Source organism: Hibiscus syriacus, unplaced genomic scaffold (genome assembly GCF_006381635.1).
Source record: "Hibiscus syriacus cultivar Baekdansim isolate YM2019G1 unplaced genomic scaffold, ASM638163v2 tig00110050_pilon, whole genome shotgun sequence".
Classification (NCBI taxonomy): Eukaryota; Viridiplantae; Streptophyta; class Magnoliopsida; order Malvales; family Malvaceae; genus Hibiscus; species Hibiscus syriacus.
The window spans coordinates 678,509-690,903 of NW_024062576.1; the positions used below are offsets into that span (position 1 = coordinate 678,509).

At 35.2% G+C, this 12,395-nt stretch overlaps 1 protein-coding gene and 1 long non-coding RNA gene across 2 annotated transcripts; both read left to right on the plus strand.

The window, feature by feature from the left end:
- Positions 1 to 7,205: 7,205 nt before the first annotated feature.
- LOC120214087 lies at positions 7,206 to 7,604 on the plus strand. Its single transcript, XR_005524837.1, has 3 exons — positions 7,206 to 7,268; positions 7,360 to 7,467; positions 7,556 to 7,604. It is a non-coding gene; the product is annotated as an uncharacterized LOC120214087 (long non-coding RNA).
- A 284-nt stretch (positions 7,605 to 7,888) lies between these two features.
- Positions 7,889 to 8,683, plus strand: LOC120214010 (PRA1 family protein B4-like). The gene has a single exon (XM_039212019.1). It carries the CDS (start codon positions 7,889 to 7,891, stop codon positions 8,528 to 8,530), a length of 642 nt encoding a protein of 213 aa, XP_039067950.1. The 3' UTR covers positions 8,531 to 8,683.
- The last annotated feature ends 3,712 nt before the right edge of the window (positions 8,684 to 12,395 follow it).

A 12,395-nucleotide genomic window follows, 5' to 3' on the forward strand; every position in this document is an offset into this window, starting at 1 on the left:
CGGTATATGGTAATACCCCGGATTGTTCTTAGGGTTAAATACAGAGGACGAGGGCTTTGTTTTTGCAGCAGATGAGTCCCCTCGAAGTTCTGGTAAGATTTCAGGTGAAATAACCACTTGCGGGGTAGGTTGTATAGTTACCCCTTCCGGTGAACCTGCCCCAGGTGCACTGGTCTGTTGTAGGCCAACTAACTTGGCAACGATCTGATCAACCAAGGACTCTTGGTTCTTTGTGATTGTTTCCAGAGTATTTCGACTGTTCTGGTTTATTTTGTCTTCTAGCTCCTTTTGTAGTTTTAACATATTCTCTCCTCGATTTGTGTAATTCTGGCTTCCATCCTCTTCTTCTTCAAACGAGTGTTATGTGGATGGGGTGTGTCCAATACTTGAGGCGGTGTATCCAGTATTTACTCCTTTTGATGAGACATGTATATATTAGTTAATGTGAATGCAAAGAAAATAACAAAATGCAAAGAAAATAAGAGATGCAAAATGTCTAAATATGTGATGCATGAAATGTCCGAGACATTGATCCAAAAAATGTGCCTGTTATTCTGAATAACCCTTATTTGTGACAAAAGTGTTACGTCTGAAGAGACAAAAAACTCTTTTTGATGGTACAAATCTTGTACAGCTTCTGACAAGTTAATTCGTCTTTTTTCACTAGTTGAATGTCCTGTCGCACCATTCCGGCTCCTTTGTCTAAAATGTGCAAATAATGAGATGCTTGCCCCAAAAAAAAAAAGATCTCGAAGGACTGCATCTCCGACTTTCACTTTCTACCGAGCTTGTTTCTAACGAAAGTGTCATTGGAGCCTTCCATCGAGAGAAACTATCCGAAGCTTGCTTCTTGAATTCGTCAGTAATGGCATCCAGCTCAGCTAGTGTTTTACCATCTTGTTCTTCTAGTTTTCGAAAGGATCGACCGGGTCAGTGACCTTTTCCTCGTATTGCCCCTGTAACTTTTCCTTTGAGTATTCTTTGACCACGTTTGGACTTCTGAGTTTTTTGTTTTTTATCTCTTTGTATTATAACCCATTCGTCCATTAATGCAGATTATTCATGTTTAACAAACACATTTTTGGTGGATCAACACATCGTTTTAAATGATGCAAACGATGAACAAAAAATAAAAGAGAACAAAAAAAAAAAAAGGTTAGTGAGGTAAATCAAAAATGAAAAATCCTACCCCACATGATATCTACCCCACATGCTTATTATTCCTACCCGGACATGATCTCTATCCCGCATGCTAATTTCAAACAAAACCTAACCACATGTTTGTCTAGTTCGCATGCTTTGAACAGAAAATAAAGCAGGAAATAAAACAGCCTAGGGTTTGGAATGAGGTTTCGGGGTGGGCTCTAATTCCCTGTACTCTCTCGGTTTAGGTTCTAAAAAATGGTACTCGAGTTCTCCTTGCCGGTGCCCCCTTGGGCTTGCCAGACCCTTAGTCCTAAGCCCATCACAGGCTTGTGTGGACTAAGTTAAACTCGAGAGGACACATTCCCTTATGCCCATACGGAGAATAAATTCACACGAAGGCATAAGGTATATGAATCCCGAAGGCTACTTGCTAGGCATATGCGGTGAATAAATTCACACGAATGCGTCGCTTTCACCCCCACTTAAAAGGGTTTGGAGCTCGGGTATAGAGCCTAAGATAGAAGCTTTTCAAAAAATCTCTGAAATCATTAAAAAAATGTTAGTACAACTATTTATTTGAAAAATAATCAAAGGTAAATAATTGGAATCGAATAAATAAATTTAAATTTAAATTTACCATTTCCGCATAAAAAGACAATCGAAAATTAATTTCGGCCTGACTCACTTACCTGTCCCCAGCAGAGTCGCCAAGCTGTCGCAACCGTCTTTCGGTCGGGCCCCGGAATTGGGCTTCGACTTGGATTAAACGAATTGGAGTCGCCACCGACCACTTTAAAACGAATTTAGGTGGGTCGGACACCATCTTACCTGATCTGCGTTGTACCAGAAACGTGTCGAGTTCGGGAGTCGGTTACGGTCAAGGAAGGATTAGCACCCTTGACCCGCCCTTTCGGTACCAATTAATTTGTCGGTTGTCTTTATAGCGAAAATTAGAAAATTTAAAAAAATTTAAATTACTCGATTCGAATTACTCACCTTTGATCAATTGGAATTTCTCTACAAAGTCAAAATTGTTAGGGGAAAGAGAAAGAAGAAAAAAAAAGAGTAAATATTGAATAAATAAAAGGAAGGAAAAAAATAATAATAATAATACAAATATTAGATTTTAAAAGTAATAAATTATTTACAACACATTAAAATTAAGGTAAAAATGAATAACTAAAAAAAATGCTAAAATTAAAAAGGAAAAAAAAAATTAAAGGACTAAATTAAAACAAATTAAAATGGATGGATTAATCAGGTACTAAAATTGAACTGCAAAATAAAAAAAAGTTAGGGGCCAAATCGTGAAAATATATAAAATATAAGTAGGGACTAAATTGATTAAATTGGAAATATGGATGCAAATTTATAGATGGTGACCAGATTGAATTGCGGTTCAAACATTCAGGGACGGCGGAAAGGATTCAAAAATCCTCTATTTGCACTATGGTCCCTCGTATATAAATGGGTCAAGACAGCTTCTAGCCATTCATTTCTCTTATTTTCGCCCGTGTTCTCTCTGAATTTGAGAGAAACAAATCTCTCTGCGGCTCCCTCGCCTGAGGTTGTCCGGCGCCGCCTCCGGCCACCACCGGCGGTGGTTGAAAAACCTAAACAAGCCTAGGACACTCTCCTTGACACCCCGAGCGTCGATCCAAAGTCCAAATCCCTCAAATATCCCCAAAACGGCGTAGATCTAAAGTACAAGTTTCGGTTTTTTTACCCCTCTCGCCGGTGTCCCTTCGTTTCTCAAGGCCTTTGGCTTTGTGGTTTCTCTACGTGCTTGCTTTGGTTTGTTTACTGAGAGGCTTCGGCCTTTGGCTTGTATTTTTGTGATGATTTTTGTCTGTTGTTGATGGTCTTTTTGTTCGGTTGTGGCTCGATGATGCTTCTATTTTTATGGTCGTTGGTCTCTCGGTGTGGTACTGAGATGTTTTCGTGTTTTGTTCTCTTGATGGGTTCTTTGTTTCTAGGCTTCTGGGTTTACGATTCTTTGGATGTGTGTCTGTTTGCTGATGGCTTTTGTGTGGATTTGGTTGTGTTCAGCTGTGTTGCCTGCTTTCGCTCGGTTTCCGTTGATCCCCCCTGTCGGCCTCACCGGGGGCTTTTTATAGCCCCGGTGTTGGTTGCTTGGCTCCCGAAAATAACGGGATGTGGGTTGTTGCTTGTTCCGATCTTCCAGTTCATGGTACCGGCCGCCTCGGGATGGTTCAGTCCCGTTGGTGCGGCCGGAATGTGCGCTGGGCGTTGACTGCTTGGCTCCATGCTTCTGGAACCTCCTATGCGGCGCTGTGACAAAGCTGATGTTAGGGTTGTGAAAACCCTAAACCTAACCGGGCTGGATCAGGCCCAATGTTGGACAGATCTTAGACATGGACCCTGCACAAAAATAAATGAGAAATAAATAAATTAAAAATAAAAATAAATAATAATAATATATATATATATATAAACGTTTTCAAAAACATATAATATATAAATTTTTAAAATGTTTTTTTTATTAAAAAAAACTATATATTATATATAATTTCAAAATGGTTTTTAAAAATTATTATAAATGTTTCATAACGTTTTCAAAAGTATATTATATTTAAAACGTTTTCAAAAACTATATATTATAATTTTCAAAAAATATATTTTCAAAATGGTTTTTTAAAAAATTATATATATAAAATGTTTTCATAACGTTTTCGAAAGTATATATTATATATATTTAAAAACGTTTTCAAAAACTATATATTATATAATTTTCAAAAAATATATTTTCAAAATGGTTTTTAAAAAATTATATATTATATAAATGTTTTCATAACGTTTTCGAAAGTATATATTATATATATTTTAAAAACGTTTTCAAAAACTATATATTATATAATTTTCAAAAATATTTTAAAAACTATATAATATACATATTTTCAAAAATGTTTTAAACTATATATTATATATGTATTTTCAAAAACAATTTGCAAACTGTATAATATATATGTGTATATATGTATAAAATAAAAAATATAGACGGAAATTAGTGTCTACAATTACATATGTATGGAAGAATTGTGGGTTTATTGTGTAAAACGCAATAATGGGGAATTAAGGTGAAGCAGTAGGTGGAAATAATGAATGCATGTGGTGTGCAATTAACTCAACAAATGTAATTAATAATAGCTGGTTAGGTTAGGTTTAAGTTAGGTTATAATTAAAGGTTTTGAAGCAATGTTGGTGATGATGGGAATGTGGGGCATCTCCTTCCTATTTTGAATAAAAGTATACAACTTTTGAACAAAAAGTGAGGGAATATAATTGTAAAACTTGGCTTATATGTAACCCATAGAGAACTCTGGTGAGGGCTAGGGTTTTGAAAACTCATCATTGCAAATGACCCCCATTTACCTATGGAGATGGAGGTGGAGTCAGATCAGTCCCACAAATTTTCCCCTCAATTCCACCATGAGATTTGTATATGATTTTGGGTAAACTATATTAGATACCACCTGCACCTTTTCATTTTGAATACCATTTTTGAATTCTTGTCAATCAGGTCATCTAACTATTTAAATGCATTTAATCAGGTCACTTATCTGTTAAATTGGTATAATTAAACATTTGATTCATAATATTTATACAACGCATTCTTGAATGGAGAACTGTCTGAAGAAGTATTCATGTAGCAGCCTCCAGGATTTGAAGAATTAGATGCTGATGTATCACCTCTAGTGTGTAAGCTACACAAAGCTCTATATGGACTTCGCCAGGCACCCAAAAACTGGCATGATAAGCTTAAGGACAGCCTTGTACGAATGGGATTTGTTGAACCGTTAGCATATGTGTCGCTCTTTGTCAAGTATGTGAATCATTGTTATACGTTTGTATTGGTCTATGTGGATAACATAATCATTACTGGTGAGTGTAAGGTTGACATTGAGAGATTGATTCAATGTTTGCAAGAAGATTTCTCACTTAAAGACTTAGGTGAGCTGAATTTTTCCTTTGTATTGAGGTGACAAAAAGTAGTGGCAAGCTGGTTCTTTCACAACGAAAGTATATTCTTGAGTTACTGGAAAGAGCAAATATGTTGAATGCTAATCCAACTACTACTCCAATGATAGGATCATCGAAACTGGTTCATGACACAGGTCCATTACTGTCTGATGCTCGTGAGTATAGGAGCCTGGTTGGTGCACTACTGTATGTGTGCCACACTCGACCTGACATTGTATTCATCGTGAATAAGACTGCTCAGTACATGCATGCACCTTGTGAATCTCACATGGCAGCAGTTAAGCGCATACTTCGATATTTGGCAGGTACTTTGAACTATGGTCTCTCGTTCTTGGCTGATGAAGCAGGGTTAAAAGTTGTTGCTTTTGCTGATGCAGACTCGGGAGGTGATGTAGGTGATCGCAGGTCAATCTCTGGTCATGCTGTGTTTCTTGGAAAGTGTTCTGTGGTCTGGAGCTCGAAGAAGTAGAAAACAGTTTCAAGATCAACCATGGAAGGAGAATACCATAGTGTTGCAGACGCAACAGCAGAAGTCACCAAGATCAATGCACTGCTAGTGAGTCTGGGTGTGAAGCAACGTGAAGAACTAGTTATCTGGTGTGATAATACAAGCGCCATTGCCATGGGCATGAATCTGGTTCATCATGCACAGTCTAAACACGTGGACATGGATGTTCATTTCATTAGGGAAAAAGTTGTTGCCAAAGTGTTGCGTGTCAGCTACGTTCCAGCCAGTTATCAAGTGACAGATGGCTTCACAAAACCTCTTACCAAAGCTACGTTCGAAATCTTCAGAACCAAAGTGTGTATGTTGCCTTGTTAACAAAGTTGCGTTCGAAATCTTCAGAACCAAAGTGTGTGTTGTCTTGTTAACGAAGGAGGAAAAAGTAGAGGGAATATTGGAGCAGTTAAGCAAGATTAGTTAAGAAGTTGAAATCGTTAGCAGATTAGTTCAGAAGCTGAAATTGTTAGCAGAGTAGTTAGACATCCATGCTAATCAACATGATTTGAAAAGGCTGCACATGGTTGAAGATGGTTCAAGACAGATACAATATCCGGATCCCATGGATCAGGAAATATGCTTGCAGTCTTCTTTTGAACATTCCAAAGAAGGATCTTCAACGCAACCTTCATTTGATTTTTCAGAACAATCAGGTAGGCAGGATAAACAAAAAAGTTATCCATCTAATCTCATTCATCCCGCCTTTGGCCTGCACCCTGAAGCAACTAAAGCTATCATCGAGGAAATGCCACCATTGCCACCTCTTCCTCCAATGCAGTGGAGGATAGGGAGAGTTCAATATGGTGAGAAAGCTCTATTCGGTTTACCAGCGTCGGAGCTGGGCTTCTAACATCCCAGAAATCCATTTCTACCCCTTGTGGATGGTGAAGAGAGGTATGGTGATTCTGATCAATTGCCGATACCACCTACTGATGCAACTTGTTGACATATTCCTGTATCTTTGCACGAGGAACAGCGCACCGTCCAAATCAGTTTGTACTCGATGCAAGTTTAGAACGTGGGTCATTTCAGGACACTAAACAAAGTTTTGATAGAGAACATGGGAATCCTTATGTCGTATCTGTGCGCCTACCAACTAAGAGAGAGGAGCAAATTCCAACCGAGGTAGCACAGGTTCTTCCAACCAAAGTAGAGCAGTTCCCAGCCAAGGTAGACGAGCAGCCTCGGCATAGTTTGGCAGTTTCTGAGGCAGAAAAGGTGCAGACACCAAATGTCATTGTTCAGCATGGCTTGGCAGCTCCAGAGGGAGAAACCGCACGAATAGAACATGATTTGTTAACTTCAGAGGGAGAGAAAGCATGGCCCTCAAATACACATGCTTTATTACAAGTTGCTGAAGAAGGAAACTCAAATGGGAATTCACCTGTTAAACTTCCTCGTCCTAGCAGTCCTCTCATAGATGATGTTGCTGCTCATGACAACAGCAAGGTAATTATGGCTTTTCGGTTTAATTCGTTTTCTCTTCCTGTCTGCCTGTTTGTTGTGAAGTGACAGTTTAAATTTTCTGCAGATGAGAAAGGAAACCGAGCAGAAACGACCTCCAATCATCCCCAAGGTAGATGAAAGAGATTCATTGCTGGAACAGATACGAACAAAGGTTTGATCCATTTGTTCCCGTCTTTTAAAAGAGAGAAATTATTTTAATGGTGGGGATTGGGGAATGCATTGATTTGTTTTGCTTTCTACAGTCCTTCAACTTGAAGCCTGCAGTTGTGTTGACCGGACCACGCGTTCAGGGTCCTAAAACCAACATAAGAATTGCAGCAATCTTGGAGAAAGCAAATGCAATTCGCCAGGTTCGTGTTCGCTGCCTGTTATGTCACAGCCATGTTAGCAATGTTCAATTCTATTTTTCTTTTTTATAAATCATCTCTCTTAAAATAGGCATTGGCCGGAAGCGATGAAGATAGTTGGAGTGATTCTTGAACTCTACTTGGTTAAAAAAGTTTGGATCAAATGGTGGATGGATGGGATATTGTGTGCCTCAAAATTGTCATTCTGTTGGGGTATGCTGATATTCTTTCTGCTCATTACCCTGCATATTCGCTTACACAATGCTTATATTCACGTACGTGCTTGTATTCCCTCCATTTTCTCCACGCCAAACAGAGTTAATATTCTCTATTCTCTAATACCTGATATCCCCCACCCTCATAAACTTCACCAAAAACATCATTTCCCTCAATTCTCCAAATCAATCCATCCAATTCCACCGCCATGAACTCCTCCGCTCCTCCCGTCCTTCCCGTCTTCACCGTCCAATCCGCCGACCAAACCCAAGTCGTCGCCGTCTCCACATTCCGCGCCTTCTTCACCCAGATCAACGATTACCTCCGCAATGGCCTCTCCCAGCGCCGTCCCTGGGCTGAACTCGCTGACCGTTCCGCCTTCACCAAGCCCGAGTCTTTCTCCGAAGCCACCCTCCGTCTCCGCAAGAATTACTCCTACTTCCGAATCAATTATCTCTTCGTCGTCGGTCTCATTCTCGCTTTATCGCTTCTTTCCCATCCATTTTCGCTCCTCCTCCTCCTCGCCCTCCTCTTCTCGTGGATCTTCCTCTACCTCTTCCGCCCCATCGACCAGCCCCTCGTGATCTTCAGCCGCACGTACTCCGATCGCGAGACACTCGGAGGCCTCATCATCTTCAGCGTCTTCGTTATCTTCCTCACCTCCGTTGGATCTCTCATCATTTCCGCTATCATGGTTGGTTGCGGTCTCGTCTGCGCTCACGGTGCCTTCAGGGCCCCTGAGGATCTCTTCTTGGACGAGCAAGAACCAGCCGCCCCCGGTTTCTTGTCATTCCTCGGTGGTGCAGCCTCCAATGTCGCCGCCGCCCCTGGCGTTGCTACTCGCCTCTGAACCTTGTCCATGGATCGGTCTTTCTGAGTCTCGTTCGCGAGGGTAATACAATATCGCTTCATTTGTGATTGATTCACTATTCAATTTTTTCTTCTCGTAGACAATAAATTTACCCAATTTTGTTCCTTTTCCCCTCCATTTACTAACTAACTTCAGTATTAAAATCAGTGAATATACTGGTGAATCCATTTACTATTGAAGTAAATTCCAGTGCAAGATGTTGTAGCATCTTAATGGATCAATGCTTTATCTTTAATCATTGAATGTAAATTGTTATAGGGACTGAGATGTTCAATACTACAAACTGAGTTTCTTTTTCATGCTGCCTCCTTATTTTCTTATGGGAACTGCATGTAACTAGCTTGAAAGTTTAGTGCTGATTTTCTTGTTTTAGCACAGATAATTTGCTGGTTTTTCTTCATCTTGACCGTACCCTTGATGCCAAATGTTATTCGTTTTGTATTAGTAGACGAACTTATAAAATTATAAATGGTAAAAATAAATCTTCAATAAAATTTTGAAAATATAATTAAAATATATAAAAATTTAAAATTTTCATGGCGATGGTCTTCTCTTATTTCAATTGTAAGCAAGTAAATTTATGGTTAGGATGGTAAGAGGAGCTGGAATAATGGGCTTGCGTTCTATCTTGGTGTCTAAATTTCTTTGGCATTGCGTTCTATCTTGTGATATTGTCATCTGTGGTTGGTAACTATAGTCTATGCTCAACAACCCTAAACCCTGACATGAGATTATTAGCTGAGTTGATCCCCTTACTCTGATTTAAGCAATCACCTTAGTAACTCCAGTTAGGGGTAAAGCAGAAGTAAAACTGAGACGAGCGGCACAGACTGCGGAAGAATTGCACAGAGAAACTAATCATTTCATGACATAGCCATTGAGATGAGGTTATAGAGTTTTTTTTTAGTAAAAGTATGAGAAATATTGCTGGGATTAAATTTGAGGGTTAAATTAAGAAAATATTATTGTTGAAAAAAATTAAAAAAATAGTGTCGTTCGGATTTTATTTAGGGGTTTGAGATAATATTTAGATGAAAATGTATTAGAGGTCCATGTATTTTTTTAAATAAATGTGGTTCTCATATTATTTTTCTCTTAATGTGATTTTAAAAAAAATTCTTTAATTTTCTTTCAAACAAAGAGTGACACATGTCACCCTCTAATTGGTGCTAAATAAAATTAAATTAAATCCTTTAATTGAATGAGGACACCTGGCAGATCTTAATCACATGCTAAATTTGTTTTAATTTATTAAAATTAGGTCTAAATTGATAGAATATGTAAGTATGATCAAATGTCTAATTATACCAAAAATATATAATACGATGATCACATTTAATTTTTTTAAGTATGTGAATCTTTGGTATATTTTTACCTATTTTTTATTGTGATCGATAAAATTTTAGTAAATTGATGACAACTTTAATAAAGATTTTATTATATTTTTTTAACTTTTATAAGTTTAAGATTAAATTATAAAAAAAAAATCAAAGTACACAAATTAAAATTAAAATTTTCAAAAGTGATCTTTAAATGAAATCATGAGTTTAAATTTCATGGTCTCTATGATTATTTCAATTATTTTTATTTCAATCTACATTTTAAATGAGAAATTTTAGAATTTGTTCCATATAGTTTCTTTTACGTTAAAACCCCTTGTAGTTAAGGAAAATTTTAGAACGAATGTCAAAAATTGATATAACGTAAAACTTATAAATGGACATCAAATTTATCAAAATGATCTTTTCAGATTCAAAATTTTTAAAAGTTATTTAATACGCATTAAACTTTAGATTTTATTACAAAATGGGCACAACACCATTATTTATCATTAAAGAGATTATATGTCGTGTTAAATTAATAAAAATGTCTTATTTGACCCTTTAATTATAATAAAAATTCATTTAACTATTATTTTAATTAAATCAATTTTTATTATGTTTGTTGAATTGAAAACAAAATAGATATAAATAAATTAAATATTATTTTTAGTATCATATTATAAATATTGAATCTATACATAATTATTTCATACATTATTAAAATTTAAAGATTGTTTAAATTATTTTTTATTTAAGTTTGGATGTATATTTTTGCAAATATGATACTATAAATTTTTGGATGTATTTTTTTTAAATTGTGGTTTGACTTTTTAAACAAAACTCAAATGTTTGAATCACATCGTTTAATAAAAAATAATTATATTTTCTATAATTTAATTTTTTGGATTTTCATAATTATAAATTTTTAATTTTACAAATATAATCACGATTAATAAATAATTGATTATAAAATAATTTGATGAATGGAAAATTTTCAAATAGATATCATTTTTAATTTCAAAAATTTATTGTTTTCATATTTTTTTAAATGTAAATTTTCTAAATTATTTTTAAAATCGTCACTTAAAAATATTAAAAATCAAAAATAAAATTTATATTATAATTGAGGGGTTAAATAAAACGTTTTCTATTAATTCTATAAAATTTATCATTCTCATTACAAGTTTATTTTTAAAAAATTCTTTTTAAATTCATACATTTTCATTTATTTACATTTTATTAAAATTGTTTTCATTTATCGATGATTTTATTAAAACTGCTCTTATTTGCAAACGACTTTACTAATCAATATAGAAATTATTTCAAACCTTTAAATAAATGATGAACGACAATGTTTTCTTAAATATTACGATAATACTTCATCGATTTGAGTTTAATGTTAAGTGAAACTTTATTTTAACGTAAATTATTCGATCAAATTTATTTTATCTTAGGATAGATAAATGTTGATTTTGAAGAATTTTTTTCTTAATTATTCAATTTACTAATTGTGTCTATTTCGAATATAAAAAATTTGTATGTTTGAATGTTTCTGATAGAGATGGTGCAATGGATAAATAAATGTTGCTCGTTGTTGAAGGAATCAAACCTAAAAAACTCTAGACTCGATGAAGAAACCAGAATGATTTGAATGGAAGAAGAAGGTGATGAAGCTGTGGAAGATGAAAATAGATGGATAATTGTCCTATCAAACCCTCATAGTCGTAATGAAAATGCAAACTCGATAAATAACTCTAACCAGCCTTTCTAATTGCAATGAAAAGATAAACAAGAGTGTGAAGATATCTCTCACAAAGAACTTGAAAATAATTTAATGAAAAAAAAGCTTCGAAGACCAAGTAATCAACGCTTAAAAAGATAAACTCTCAATGTATTTCGTATTCAAAGAAAGATGTGTTATTTACAAAGTTGAATGAAGTCTCATTTATGTAAGTGAAGATTTCTAAAATTTCTAAACAACTTATGAATATAATAATAATAAACTAAATATGTTCTAATCCTAATTCCTAATAAACAATAATAAACTAAGAATAATATTTTAACTCGATCTTACTTCTTAATAAAATAAAATATTTAATCCTAAAAGATAATGCATCATCTTATATTAAATTATGTTACAAATAATCAATAAAATTATTGAAAAATTCATAATATTTACAAAATATGTATAGAAATTTATGCATGCGATGTCTTCACTAAAATGAGTGTATCTTGAGTTCCCGATATCAGATTAATGAGATTCAAGATCCTTTGGAAAGCTAAGATACAGTCGGTCGTAACTCCAGGAGACAAGTTAATCAAATAACACGAAAGTCTCATTCAAAAAGCATCCACAAGGTTGTTGCTTTGTTGTTCTTCTTTTCCAAGGTTTGGTCATGTGGATCGATTGGAAGCGTTAGTTCATCTTCCTTTGATGTGAGCCTTTTGATGCATGTATCAATGTCTACTCTAAAAAATATTTTTAAATCTATCGCTAGTTAGGATAATGCAAATATTTGATC

What these genes read in the sequence shown, in the direction of transcription:
- LOC120214010 (XM_039212019.1), top strand. Translation starts at nt 7,889, where the DNA reads ATGAACTCCTCCGCTCCTCCCGTCCTTCCCGTCTTCACCGTCCAATCC.